This window comes from Typopeltis vanoorti, chromosome 5, assembly GCF_054136105.1.
Source record: "Typopeltis vanoorti isolate ZY-2024b chromosome 5, IOZ_Tvanoo_1.0, whole genome shotgun sequence".
Classification (NCBI taxonomy): domain Eukaryota; kingdom Metazoa; phylum Arthropoda; class Arachnida; order Uropygi; family Thelyphonidae; genus Typopeltis; species Typopeltis vanoorti.
In genome coordinates, this window is record NC_143553.1 from 32801841 (window position 1) to 32817689 (window position 15849).

General features: G+C 38.3%; 1 protein-coding gene across 2 annotated transcripts in view; it reads right to left on the bottom strand.

Annotated features, from left to right (window-relative positions):
- Positions 1–15849, bottom strand: part of FipoQ (F-box/LRR-repeat protein FipoQ) — a 303650-nt gene that overhangs the window by 217856 nt on the left and 69945 nt on the right. The window contains exon 1 of one of the 2 annotated variants that reach the window (XM_090393072.1): positions 13412–13651. The exons of the other annotated variant lie outside the window; for it this stretch is intronic. Within the exon in view, the coding sequence (XP_090249198.1) occupies positions 13412–13534 (123 nt within the window). The 5' untranslated portion in view covers positions 13535–13651. Of the gene's footprint in view, positions 1–13411; positions 13652–15849 lie in introns of those variants that run through there. 2 annotated transcript variants of the gene reach the window in all.

Sequence of the window (15849 nt, forward strand, 5' to 3'; positions counted from 1 at the left end):
CCTGTGCTTTGTACTGTTAATGTGCCAGCTAGTTACTTTTCTCCTTGTATTCCCTCAACATATTTTTATAGCTACATCTTAATTATTATATTCATCCATTTAACTCCCACTTGATTTACTCTCCTGACTAGGTATGCAGTCTGCCATTACTTTCCTCAAACACTCCTTTACCACTTCCTATGCACTACCATCAACCAGCCCACGCAGTTTCACATGCCATGGCACGGTACAAGAAATCCGTGAAATGGCAAAAAAAAGCCGTTTCACATATATACAAGAAATGAACATATGTGAAATTACAGTGCCTGAAGGTAATGTAATTTCACATATATTCATTCTTAATTGAAAATTTCACACATTTAGCCACGTCCCAGGTCAAGACCATATGATCGCTCTGACCAATTGGTGGCAACGTGGTCCTATTGGTTATATACAAATTCTCAGATGCAATTGCGAGATGGAACACTTTCAAACCCCTAGTATATTCCATCACATGCTGTCTCAGATAATTATTCCTTAGTAACTGCATAAATTCTATTTCCTTCCTTGCATGTGTCCTTTCCTCTTTTCAACTTATGTTCCCATAGTTGAAATCCCCCATAATAATTACCCACCCTCCACTCATTAAGCTTATTTGCAGATGCATACTATCCCCCTGGTCTCTAAAAGCATGTAACTGTATATTTTGTTCTGCAGGCCTCTGTCTCACACCAGATAGCCTCAAATATGCTATTTTCATTGTCAAGTTGAAATTCTACTCTCTTTGGTTGCATTTCATCGGCTATCATCAATAACACTCCCCCAGTGGTGTAGCTAGGGGGGTACGGAGGGGGAAGTCCGCCCCGAGCTGCACTTTTCACGTGAGACAATTTTATATTTTGAACGATTATTTTATTTATGTTAACTTAGTAATTTGATTACTTAATTAATAATTAGTTTTCAACAACTATACTTACAACTAAAATAAACAAATATAGTGTTTTAATTTCTTTCCCTACGTCGTTTTGACCATTCTCTGCTCTCAAATCAAATTTAATTGGCGTACTGCTGGAGAAGTGCCTTTTGATTTTATCACTCTCTGTCGCATAAGTTGTGGTGTTAGGAAGTGTCCAGTAGAATGATGATTGGTTCTTACCCAAAGGTCGTCGGTTAGTACACGTGACATCGTTCTCTGCGAAACATTCATCTCTCGCGAGAACATTTTCTCCGTTTTCACAGGATTACAGGAAATGCTAGTTTTCGCAACCCTCACAAGCTGTTGTTTTAAAGTAGGTTGGTCTACGCGTTCTTTGCCGGTTAGATACGTCTACTGTATCGTTTTAACGCTTAATAGTCCGATACACAAACATCCTACTGATCCCTAGTGTTTTAGTGTGTTAAAAAAAACAGGTATCTGTATTCCAACAACGTCAAGTGCTATTACAGCTACACGGTTGTCATAATCTCCCCACTGCATGTTAACCCATACAACTAGACCACTCTCTAATGCAGGCATGGGCAACCTTTCCTATTTCGGGGGCCAAATTATCATTCTGTCTCCGAGTCAAGGGCCGGACCAAATTATTAAATAAAATAAATTAATGTTAAATGAATTAAAACAAGTTGCTGCTTCATATTTCATTTATTTATAATATAATGTTTTGGTATAAAGCTCTACATAAATTTTATAATATAATGAACGACATAATTTAATGTGAAGATTTGCATTGTACTTCAACTACGAGACTATCAATATTGACGTTAATATTACTTAAGGATAATCGCATAGAATTTTCGAGGTTTTCGTCCGTTATTCTTGTCCGAATTTTTGATTTATTGTATTTCATCCTCGAAAAAAACTGTTCACACAAACTGTTCATGTGCTTCCGAAAAGACAAATGATTTTTCTTGAAAAGGCGTGTAAATTTGTATATTTTTCTTACACCAAATAAAATTTATAAAAATCCGTCAAAGCAATGTTGTTAAATTGTGATTTTAGCACTAAATCCGCCCGAAGCTCAATAAGTTCCATCTGTAAGTTTTCTGGCACATTATTTACATCAGCATCCATCAGACGAGGAAACATAGCGAATGTGGAGTCTTTGTTTTTGAAGTCGGCAAACCTTGTATCAAATTGCTCTATTAGTGCCTTCAGTTCATCTCCATAACAATTATAAGGGATATTTTTATGAGTTGCTAGAGTAGGAAAATGATTACAATTTTTAGCTCTTATCTGACTTTCCAACAATCTTAGTTTATTACAAAAAGCTTTGACATGTCCATGCAGTTAATGAACCAATTGTCCTTGTTTCTGCAATTTAAGATTCAGTTCGTTTAGGTATCAGGTGACATCTACAAGGACTGCTAAATCGCACACCCACTCATCATCTTTTACGTGGTTAATTGTGTTTCCCTTTATGTCCATAAAATCTGCAATACCTTGTCTCAGATCATAAAATCGTTTTAACATTTTACCTTTACTCAATCACCTCACTTCACAATAATAAGACACATCTTCATAATCCGAAAATAGGTCTGCCAAATACTCCTTAAATTGGCGGTGATTAAGTGCACATGACTTAATAAAGTTAATACTGGCTACTACAACTTCCATAACATTTGTGAATTTAATCGATTTTGCACACAGATTTTGTTGGTGGATAATGCAGTGAAAAATTGGTAAATTTTCCGGATGGATCTGTAGTTCTATTGCTCTTTCATGAACTATTCCAATAAATCCCTTCTGTGCACCAACCATTGCAGGGGCTACATCAGTGCATATGCCAGATAGTGAACTCCATTTAAGCCCAAATCTCTCGAAGATTGTGTTGACTGTTTCAAATATATCTTCACCGGTAGTTGTTCCTTTTAACGGCCGAAGCGCCAATAATTATTCTGTGATGGTGAAATCCGCATCAACTCCTCGAATAAATATTGCTAGTTGTGCTGTATCGGAGGCATCGGTGCTGTGATCCAAAGCAATTGAAAATGCTTCCAATCTAGCAATCTTCTCTTTTAAACTTTTTTTGATATCATCAGCCATAATTTCTATCCGTCGGACAACAGCACGTCTCGACAAACGAATATTCTCGAAGTCTTTTTTCTTTTCAGGACATATTATACTTGCAACATCCAGCAGACATTCTTTGATAAATTCTCCTTCACCAAATGACTTAGAATGCTTAGCGATTTTTTCGCTTACCACAAAGTTGGCTTTGACAATGCTGTGGTGCTGCGTTCTTTGCTTGTTGAACGTTTTCTGCTGGGTATACAAGTTCTTCTTCAACTTCTGTATTTCATCTTTTCGTAGTTATGCATCAAGTTTTGTGTGATCCGCATGTCTCGAAGTAAAGTGTCTCTTCAAGTTGTGTTATTATTATTATTATTGTTCCGGGCAACTCCAAGGAGACGACAGACTCATCGAGGGAGGCCCTAACATCATGTCAAGAACAACTATTCGACATTAACACAGTATCTATCATACCTTGCCTTGAACTCATTCACGGTCGTAGCACCCACAACAGACCCTGGAAGCTTATTCCACTCATTCACTACTCTCCAAGTAAAAAACCTAGCTCTAACACCCTTGTCAACCACGCTCTTGCCCAGCTTCCATTCATGGCCCCTAGTCCTCCCACCACCAGTCATATTTTCAAAAATATCTTCTGGATCAATCTTATAGAAACCCTACAGTAATTTGAATGTCTCAATCATATCACCCCTCCTTCGCCTATCAACCAATTTCTGCAACCCACAAATCTTCAACCTATTCTCATAAGGTTCATTCCACAGACCTGCTATCATCTTGGTCACTCGTCTCTGGATCCTCTCCACTTCTTCCCCATCACGAAGAAACCCTGGTGTCCATAACTGGGCACAGTAGTCCAGAAGGGGTCTTATCAAGACTCGATACAGAGGAACAACAACTTGTTTGTCTCTGCATGTTAAAGTATTTTTCAGAAGCCAAGTGATTTGGTGAGCTGTTTTAGTCACTTTTGCAATGTGCCCCCTAAACTTCAATTCCCTATTCACCAACACTCCCAAATCACTGGCCTCATCAATCTCCTGGAGTACGGTTCCACCAATGTGATATACTGCTGCTATTCTTTTCACCCCAAAGTGCATAACCTTACACTTTGCCACATTAAATTGACATCCATTTTTCCTATCCCAGTCCTCCAAACTCTCCAAATCATCCTGTAAAATTTTGACATCCTGTGCACTCATAATTGCTCTACCCAACTTTGCATCATCAGCAAACAAGTGAACAATTCCTCTCAAATCCTTTCCCAAATTATTGACGAACAAATTGAAAAGCAGTGGTCCAAGAACAGAGCCCTGTGGCACTCCACTAGTCACAAGCCTTCTTTTAGACTCCACTCCTGATAAAACCACTCTCTGGTATCTCTTCTTCAACCACCCTCCTATCCATCTCACCAACCCTATATCTATCCGCTTCTGCTCCAGTTTACTGATTAGAGTTCTATGTGGTATCCTATCAAAAGCCTTGGCAAGGTCCAGTAGTATTACTGTAAACCCATTACCCCTATCCAGTTCAGCCGTCACTGTGTTATAAAACGTGAGTAAGTTACTGAGGCATGATCTACCCTTCAAAAAACCATGTTGTCCCCCATACAATATCCCATTTTCATCTATCCAATCCTGTATTCTTTTCTTGACTAATTTCTCTAAGACCTTGACAATGATTCCTGATATGCTAATCGGTCTGTAATTTACAACAGCAGTCTTGGAACCACCTTTATGAAGTGGAACTATTTTCGCCTCTTTCCACTCCCTCGGGACTAACCCAGACCCGAGACTCAAATTAAACAAAATGGTTAAGGGTACTGACAATTCTTTAGCTGCTTCTCGTACAACACGAGCTGGTATACCATCCAATCCCACAGATGTATTGACATTGAGGTTATGCAATAGACTACTCACCTCCACTTCATTCACCACAATTCCCATATAATCTACTGGTACATTCGTTTCTGCAATGTCACCACCTGGATGATATATTCTTGCAAAGTGCTCACTCAGTAACTCAACTATATCAACTGATTCAGTTACCTCCTTACCATCGGCATTCTTTAAAATCATTCGGCCATGTACATTTTTCCTTTTACTTGTTACATATCTAAAAAACTGTTTAGGATTCTCTTTAGCCTGCATAGCAAACGTTCTTTCGTAATCCTTTTTTGCTTTTCTTACCACACTCGTCACCCTTCTGGCCTGCGCTTTATACCGTTCGTGTGCTTGCCGGTCACCTTTCTCCTTAAATTCCCTCCATAGTTTCTTTTTTTGCAGCTCAAGCTTAATGGTGTTATTCATCCATTTAACCCCTAGTTAATTTATTATTCGGACTCTAGGTATACAGTCAGCCATTGCTTCATGCAAACACTTATTAACTACTTCCCATGCACTATCGACTTCTAGTCCTTGCAGTTGTACATGCCATGGCACTGAACCAATCAAACTCCTAAGCTTGTCATACTTTCCAGCCCGATAATTCCACACGTACCCTGTCTTAATCGAAAATTCTACACCTTTAGCCACCTCCCAAGTCAAGACCCTATGATCACTCTCACCGATTGGTGGCAATGTGGTCATATTTGTTACAGCCAAATCTTCAGATGTGATTACTAGGTCAAGCACTCTCTGACCCCTAGTATTTTCCATTACATGCTGTCGCAGATAGTTATTCCTTAATAACCGCATAAAATCTAATTCCTTCCTCCCGTGTGTCCTCTCCTCACTCCCATCAATGCGACCATGGTTGAAATCTCCCATAATAATCACCCTCGTTCCACTCATTTCTTCTATTTGCTTGTGCATACTGTCACCACCATCTTTTCCATCACCTGGTCTATAGCAGCACCCAATTGTATATTTAGTTCTGCTAGCCACAATCTCACACCAAATGGCCTCAAATGTGCTCTTTTCTCTATCCTGCAATTCAACTTCTATTCTCTTTGGCTGCAGCTCATCAGCTACCATCAACAATACTCCTCCCCCCATGTTATTCTCCCTGTCATTCCTGAAGACACTATACCCATCATATTCAGTCCCACTAGCTATATCATCTACAGTCAGCCATGTTTCACTAATACCAATAACCTGTGCCAACCATGGCCAAAAACTCTTCCTTCTTGTTCCTAATACTCCTAGCATTAGTGTACATGAATTTAAGATCCCCATTATCCCCAACCCTACCTTGATGCCTTATATTAACTATCTCCCATTCTGATTTGTTGTCCTTATTTGCTCGGGCATATTATATTCATTCTTACATTCAACTGCCTCCCTAAGGACTGTATATCTACTCCCCCCCCCCTTAATAAATCTAGTTTCCCTGAATTTGCACATCCACCACATTCAGCAACACTTTCTCAAGTCTTCTCGCACCGTAACGATTCAAATGCAAACCATCATATTATATAGATCCTTTCGCCCATCGAACTCCCTCCATACGTCCACAAATTCATCACCACTCGTCATACATAACCCACGCATAAAGTCATTCGCAATTATGGCCCTCCTTTTAAACATTTCATTGTCATACCGTGGCAAAAGACTAATCATTCTAACTCTCTCACTTTTTTCTTTTGCTACCTCAAACAATTCATTCAGGTCTTCTATCATTTCCATTTTGTCTCCTTTCAAATCATTCGTACCTGCCACAACAATCATTACTTTCACCCTTTCCTTTTGCTCTCTAATAGACTCAGTTACATCCTTTATGGTCGCACCAGGTTGGTACGATTTTGTCAAATCCTCTACTATCACACCTCGTACTAACGGGTCTCCATACAGCACTCGATCCTTCATTTTGTTCATGTTCACACTCATACGTCTATTTTTCCTGTCATACTTTTTATTATTGGCTGGTTCATTCAGTCGACTTTTGCTCATACGCTCTTGCTGCTGTTTTGCCCTCTGTATTCTTTGTTGACGAATACGGATTCGTTGCGCAGCAAACATACAAGCAAACCTTTATTCAGAATAAAATAATAATCCTCCGTTCAGTTGTCTTGAAATTGAAGATTCTCCGCATCTACTTCTCTTTCTTTTTTTGCAATAACCCCTGACATTGTCCAAAAATTTATAAGCGATATTCAGAATTGTCAAACAAAACTGTCTTCTACACCATAGGCACTGAACTGAATACAAAATCAACGAAGGCACCGAACAGAACATAACATCAATGCAGGCACCGAACAAAGCACAACACCAACGCAAGTACCGAACTGACACGTTGTAACACGGTCACACACGCCGCTAGTCAAAGTGAGAAAGAGACCTTGGTTGGAGAAAACATAGTGTGTTTTGCGCAAGTCATAAGCCTCGGCTTAATGTGAGTTAGTAGAACACACCATGTTTCCTCCCACCATGAATCAGGCATACTTCGCTGAAATAGATTAGGCCGGATCAAAAGAAGTAGAGGGCCGGGGGTTGCACATATGTGCTCTAATGATAAACACGCAAAGGTTAGCTGCGCACAGCGCCACTAACGGAACCGGTCTCGCTCAATTCTGTAGGGAGTGCGCTGGGGTACAGAAATTGTCACAGTATAAATACCTTGATGGAAATGTCGAAAGCAAAAATGAATTTCTTAAAACGACTGGTGAACCAATAAGTAACAAAAATTCGTTCAGTCAGTCTTATCTCTAATCTGGGTAAGGTTGCAGAGAAGGTCATCCTCTCACGATCCAAACCTCAGTAAATGACCTAAACATCCTCCCTAAAGAACAGTTTGGTTTTCGGCAACACCATAGTACTACCCAGCAAATCCACAGAATTGTGGAATATATCACCACCAGCTATAACTGGCGCCAGTACACATGAACTGTTTTCCTAGACCTATCTCAAGCATGTGACAAAATCTGGCATTTTGGACTCCTGCACAAACTTATCTCGGCCGGTACCTCACTAAAAATGGTTCATCTAATCCATTCATATCTTCAGAATAGATCAATGCAAGTTAAAATCAACGGTCCTACATCGTCCCAGCGCCATATCTTTGCTGGAGTGCCGCAGGGATCTCTACTGGCTCCATTGCTGTTTTCTGTATACATGTCAGACATCCCGCACAATCCGATGTCTTCCATTTTGGTCTTGTATGCGGACGATACAGCAATACTAACCAGATCTCTCCGACCCCATTTCGTTACCAGAAAGCTTCAAGAAAAACCTTCTAAAGCTGGAGGGTTGGTTCTCCAAGTGGAGATTGGAAGTCAACCCCCTGAAAAGCTCAGCCGTTCTTTTCTCAAAAAGACCAATGTCTCCTGCAGGAGATGTGTTACTATTCAATACTAAAATTCTCTGGCAGACAGAAACAAATTACCTGGCTGTGATTCTCGACAAAAAAGCTATCTTTCAACCAACACATCAAGTCTGCGTGCGCAAAGACATCTACAGCCATAGCTCAGATCTATCCGCTATTTAATTGAAATAGCAACAGAATCAAATTGCAACTATACCAGATGACGATTTGTCCTATAATCCTCTATGCCTCTCCGGCATGGAGCCACACCTCTGATCCTAACATTATCAAAATACAGCGAGTGCAGAACAAGTGCTTGAGAATGATTCTGAACGCCGCGTGGTATGTTAGAAACAATCAACTTCATAGAGACACAAATATTCCCTATATTTTCTCTTTTCAACAATCCTTAGCATCCAAGTTTTTCCTAAAGACGTCCACACATCCCAACGATTTGGTTCAGCAAGCTGCAGCATACGAGGCAACGGACATATTCAAATATAGAAGACCAAAAGCTATATTAGCCTCCTATAACGATGCATAATGTCCATGCCCATTCAAGGCGAGCAAACTGCTCATAAATTTTACCCTCACTGTAACCACAACAGATAGCGGGGAATATGAAAAGCATCTTGCTTCACCCCTAAAGACATAAATGTCAATTGTTAATTGTCAAGTAATAAAAAAAAATGGGTGTTAACAATTTTCTTCATTAATTTCAGGAGACTGATCGTGACGGTAATGGCTGATTCTTATCCCCTGTTTCTGAGGTGTGCTAATATAGACCTTTTTTCATTCGTTGGTGGACGCAAGACGACTACAACAGTCTGTATCGCTGATATAGAATGGGTACTATTCCTGGAAATGTATTTTGGATGAATAAAATGTGGAACAGGAGACTTCTTGGTATAGGATAATGAAGATTTTCTGACTTTTTTGGAAAGATTAAACGAGGCATACAGTAAGCTGTTTGTGGGAAAAAGAAGAACACTGACACCAAGAGGTCAGTCTTATCTTCGGATGATTAGCATGGTATCGTTATCAGAAATATGAGAGATGTGCAACATGGAAGGGGAGAAGTTGAATGGCAGTTGAGACTTCTGTTACCTTGCTAAGGTGAGGGACCAGATCTCTTGACTACCAATAAACACAGCAAATAGTTTCTGTATTTGACCATTTCAAAGCCATTTAGATTTTTTTATTATTATTATTGTTTTTTACTATGATGCTCCTGTAGTGTCGTTGGAATACAACGATGAAGTTTTCTTGAGCCATTTGAGGTATGCTAAATTTTTGACTGCGTTGGCATACTTGGAGAACGAAAGCTTGGATAATGGCTAGGGAGGGGGGTGGGGGGGTTGTGGAAAGGAGGCACTCATTCTACCAAGGACTATTTGTTATTCAGCAGAAGCCATGTTTGGATCCCAAGAATGGAATCGGTATTCTGACCACAAAAAAGAAGCATTGAAATCACAGTCATCCCGTCATATATCATCAGTATAAGATGTCTTACTACTGGGACATCTACGCATTAGCATGGAAGCAAACATCTGTCTAGCATCTCCCTAGAAATGGGGAGAAAAAAAGTCATCCGGCAAAATAGGTCTCATTGTCTTCACTTCAATACTCTCGATAGTGATTGAGGGCTTCAACGACCAGCCTCCTCACTAACTGAATAACAACACCAGTTAAGTAATTATCAGTATAGATTCCCTATTCACGTATTGCAGCAGGCCTCCTCACTAACTTTGTCCACCTTTGGGCGCAGGCCATGGAGAGATCTGAAGACACTTAATGGCTCTAGATATTTCCATGCCATGTAATAAGACATTTGATTGAGTTTGGCATCGAGGCCCTCTCAACAAGCTACAATCGTATGGTCTCCCTCTTCCTCTTTGTGAGTGGACTGCCAAATTCTCTCTCTCTCTCTCTCTCTCTCTCTCTCTGGTCGTCCACTGTGTCATGGTGGATGGCACACTCTCATCTGACTTTTCCATCAATGGTCGAATACCCAAGGCTCTGTGCCTTGGGTATTCGACCATTTCACCTATCCTCTTTCTCGTATATGTATCAACGATCTCTCACTGACAGTCACTCCTGTTCCTAGTTTTGCTGATGACAGTACACTCCCTTCCTCTTTGTCGTTCACAAAATCCTTTTAGTACTCAGATGACTCAAGCTTCAAAATCTTCTATGACCGATGGTTTTTACGCACCGATTTTCCAGACATTCTCAAGTGGGTGAAGATACGAGGGTGGTCCGAAAAGTTCTCGGCCTCGACCATAGATGGCAACGCTATCGGCAAGACTTTTTTTTTCAAAGGTGGTACATCTGTCATAAGCATCCATGTGAAATTGCAAGTCATGATATCAAGTAGCTTGTTTTATACAGCTGTCTGAAGCAAAAGTGTTGTTTGTATCCCTTGAAATAGATAAAATTGAGTATCGTGCGGTTATAAAATTCTTTGTAAAAGAAGGTTCACTGACAAAAGAAATTCATTTGAAGTTCAGAAAAGTTTATAAGCACTCTTCTCCTTCCTTTTCGACAATTAAGAAATGGGCTAGCAAGTTTAAACGTGGCTGTAACAGCCTTGAAGATGATCCAAGTGAAGGACGTCCAAAAAGTGTAACAACACCAGAAATCAATGATCAAGTGCACGCTATGGTATTAGATGACCGGCAAGTCAAAGTGCGTGAAATTGCTGAGACTATAGGCATTTCAAAAGAAAGTGTAGGATATATTCTGCATGAAGAATTGCAAATGAAAAAGCTTTGTATAAGACGGGTGCCACGCTTCTTCACAGCAGATCAAAAACGCACTCGCATGAAAATCTGTGAAGAGTGCTTGGAGCGTTTTAAAAAGAATAAAACTGATTTTGTGCATCGATTTATTACTATAGATGAGACTTGGATTTACCATTACACACCAGAATCCAAACAGCAGTCAAAACAGTGGACAGAAACCGGTTAATCAACGCCAAAGAAGACAAAGTCGGTTCCATCAGCAGGAAACGTCATGGTATCGGTGTTTTTGGATGCTAAAGGCATTTTGTTTATTAGTTATCTTGAAAAGGGTAAAACAATAACCGGGGAATATTATTCCGATCTTTTAACCAGACTAGACGAAGAAATTCCTGAGAAAAGACCCGGTTTGCAGAAGATAAATATCATCTGTCATCAGGACAACGCACCTGCCCACAAGGTGTTTGGCAATGGGAAAATTAAGGGATCTTCACTATGAATTGTTGGAACATCCACCCTATTCCCCAGATTTGGCTCCCTCTGACTTCTATCTCTTCCCAAAATTAAAACTCTTCCTCGCTGATCAGCGTTTTTCTTCGAATCAAGAGGTGCAGTTGTACAGGGGTATTTTACAGATATTACTGAGAACCACTACAGGGACGGGATAATGGCGCTCGATCATCGGTGGAATAAATGTGTTAGTCTTAAGCGAGATTATGGTGAAAAATAAAAATAATTTTGAAATTATAAATTCGTTTTCAATGTTAGGCCGAGAACTTTTCAGACCACCCTCGTAATTTAGCATATTATTATGCTACTAGAACACAATCCTGTCTTATTGGGCGGAACAGAAACCATGCTTCATTCTCTGTCACTTTTGATGACATTCAGTCACCAGCCAAGATCAGTTTCTCTTATTCCATAGTCTCCTCAATCTCAAAAAAAAAAAAAAAAAAAAAAAAAAAAAAAAAGACCTTGGTTTTCGTTCTTTTCTTTTTCGTTCTATTCCTTTTCGTTCAAAACACTACTTTTTTCTTACAACTTCTAGCGCTTCATAAATCTCGCATCTGACCAAACTTAGAATGATGTTACATTTAGAGTTGCGAACTCCACACATCCAAAAGAATTCTTGATTTCAATGCACAGGAGGACACTCCTCCTAAATAAGTGACCTCGTTCACAGACTCCATCAGTTACTTTTTCATAGGCTAAATATAATGTTTCAGCATTATAACTTTTTAAATAGGTATTTTCATGGGTTGTTCTACCGAAATGGCCACTACCATTCTTCTGCTTTCTTCTAATCATATAAGAATACGAGTAGCCATTCGACAATATATATATATACAGTTCACTCTATTACTTTGGTTCATAGCGAAACAGCTTCTCATAATTCCCTTCATTTCATCTACTTGTGATGTCTTTTCGTTAAAAGTACCTCTCGCGTACTGTTTTCCCCCATGAACATAACCCCCCTCCCCCAAGCTTTTCAATAAGCTTGTTAACAGATTCCTTCTTTCTCTTTAATCCTTTCCCCATATAGTACTTTTGTATTATTGGGTCGTGTGACCTCTTGCTTATGTGATCAACATGAAACAAAAATAAAAATTCGCGCTGTTGTTATTATTGTGACAAATTTTTTTATTTATTTTATATTATTCATATATGACTCATTTTTTGTTACAATATAAAAATGTAAACATTTTTTTTTTTATTATTTTAATTTCTGAGGAAGGACGATCATCTGTATTCGCCCGTCTAAAACCAAGGATGCACACAGGTGACAACAAACATCATACTGTCTTATGTGGCCTTAATTGCCTCATATTATAATCGGGACTTAGCATACAAGGGTGAGAAGCTAGTGCATTCTTAGATCTTTGCAGCTTATATAATAATAATACCTAAATTCAAATTTCGTTACATTTATAATTATCGATAAACCTGCATAACACATGAACTCCGAGAATTAATAGATATCCAGTAATCTCAAAATAACATTAACTCATTAAGTAGACGCTAAGAGATATCATATTCACATGATATCTCTTAGACCAGCGAAGGTCTAATGAATTCGAGGTGCTTAAAATGCCACTACCCTAAAAAAAGATATTTTAAAAATATGTACTCATCATTACAAAATGTATACGTAAGTTATTCCCCCCACTCCCCATCTTACCCTAGAAAAGCAAGTATGGACTGCTAACATATATTCTCATTATTCATCTGACGCAAAACTCTCAGATGTTAGAATTTTATTAACTATAGAATAACATTATTCTATAGTTATGGATACTCCACAGGTTTCATTATACAAGAGAGAATTTTATTAAACACAACTTATGTGTGTTTACGCGTGTTGAATCTAAATAAATGAAGAGAAAAATTCATTGATTTCTAAGTATTAATATATACATATACTCACCGCAGAAGGCACGTAGATGTATCCGCCATTTTTACTATAACCAGATTCCTTGTCTTTAATACTCGAAATGGCAGCAGTAGACACATCTTGCGTGATGGCCCACATTGACAAACGACGATCCATTGTGCCACCTCAAAGCCCTTTTATACAGGACAATTTGGCAACCTTTTTGAAATTTTTTTCTTTGTTCCTTGCTTCTTTAATTATAAGTTTCTCCTACTATTCTGCCAACAGTGACAAAAAGAATGAAAGAAAAAAAAAAAAAAAGACTAACTTCTAGCGGAAAGTAAACTTCTTACTCCACGTCATGCATCTTCCCACTAGTTGGAGAAGTGCTATTTTTATCCTTAAGTTGATATTACCAGCTCCGCCAACGAAAATGGAATGCTCCTCGACATATGAACTACAATACTAAGATATGAAAAATACAAGTCTCTTCTCTTGTACTCACAGTATTTTGTTTTTGTTAAATATTTGTTAATGGCGAACTATTCTTTTTAGCATAGAAATATTACAAGCTATTATAGTATATATTAGTCAATCACGGCCTCTCTTAACGAAAATTTGAAGCAATTACAATAATTAAAATACTTACTGTAATTCATAAATTCAATATTCAAATTAAAAACATTCATATATATATTTTAGTTAAATATGCTGAATTTTATTTATCTTTTAATTAACGAAATTTGCGATTTCTAAATTTGGTAAACAATCGTCTGAGATGCGAGGTTAGACTGGAATTGTATCAAGTTACAGTCGTGTGTGAAAGAAAGCAGATATTCGTAAATGATCACTAATTGTTCGTTTTGGAATATTTGAGTACTTTATTCGCGTAACATACCACTCTGAGGATGTGATGAATCATATTGAGTTATTTTTTTATCTTTCTAGTAATCAAGATCGCTATATGCAAAAAGATACAAACAGTTAAAAAGGTCTAAATTAGAAAGCCTATATCAAGTTTATTCACTAATTTGCAAATAATCACACGCACACGCGCACACACACACACACACACACACACACACACACACACACACACACACACACACACACACACACACACACACACACACACACACACACACACACACACCACTTCTTTGGACTCAGTGTTTAAATGATAACAGACTTTTGAGGAGAGGAATATTAAGCACTGTCAAGGGAATATAATCTTGACCGATAATCGAAAAAGCGAAACATTACTTCAAGTTCTTAATTCATGTAATTCATGAGGAAACTTTATTATCATAGCAATAATAACATGTAATATTTGCAATAAATTATATTTGCGCAGTTAACTGCAAGGCTAACCAAAAAAAAAGAAAAAAAAGTTCATAGTTGATTTGTTTGCCTTTCTACAAGAGGGCTTATCAAAATAATTACACTACGAAGGTCAACTGAACCTCATTTTTCAGAAGTTTAGTTGAACTTCATAGTACAATGCCAAGATACTCGAGAAAGTTTGGGCCAGATAATGGTGAGAAAGCCAACCGAGAGCGTCAGGAAAACTACTTTATCTTAGTAGACAGACAATGAAGCCTTTTTAGGTACTAACTCAACTGTTGTTGTTGTTGTTGTTTTTTTCTGCTGATTTTTATTTTTTTTTAAATATATATTTTTTTTCTTATTTCATTTTATGAATAAACAAACGATTAAATATTTGTGAATGCGGAAACCATTAAATATTTGCGAATAAATGATTCGTGGAATATAAAATTTTCCACGAATCTGCCAGAAATTGTTTATGAATTTGAATATATGTCAAATACTTTCAAATATTCAGATTCATCGAATACTTTAATATATAAAAAAATGCTTCAAATACTTTGAATATATGTTAAATATTTCTTTGAACTTTATTACTTTTTTATATTTTTAAAGTGGTTCTGGCTCTTGTTTTTAATTTAAAAGCGTCATAAGCTAGCAAAGGTTGGTCGATTGGTAGAGCTTCTGCTACTAATGGCTCACACAAAAAGTTAAGTAAGTTTGAGCGCGGTTAGTCGTTGGAAAGAATCAATCGTTCGATGCTGTTGTCACATCGAACGAACTTAGAAATGAGTCTTTGGACTCCTTGGAGGTGTAACATAATAATAATAAATTTAAAAAAATCAGCTCACGCCTTTTTAGTCCCCGTATATAGGGAGTAGGCGAGGCCGTTTAGCCCTATTTAACTTTTGGAGACTGAGTGGGCAGTTCAATCTCCACTGGTACCAATCAGAGTTAGCTGGCCCAAGGCTATCACTAATTAAGCAGCACCCAGTGAAGAGAGACGGCTCTACAGGTGCCGCCATCTCGTGGTCCCTAACCCTAACACTCGTATTTAATGTCTGAAATAATGTGGGTTCTACGGTCAATTTTCTTGAGTTTACAGGACGAAAAACCCGAGTTTTTGGGAGAAAAAACCCGCTTGCCCGTGCCAGAGATAGACTAAC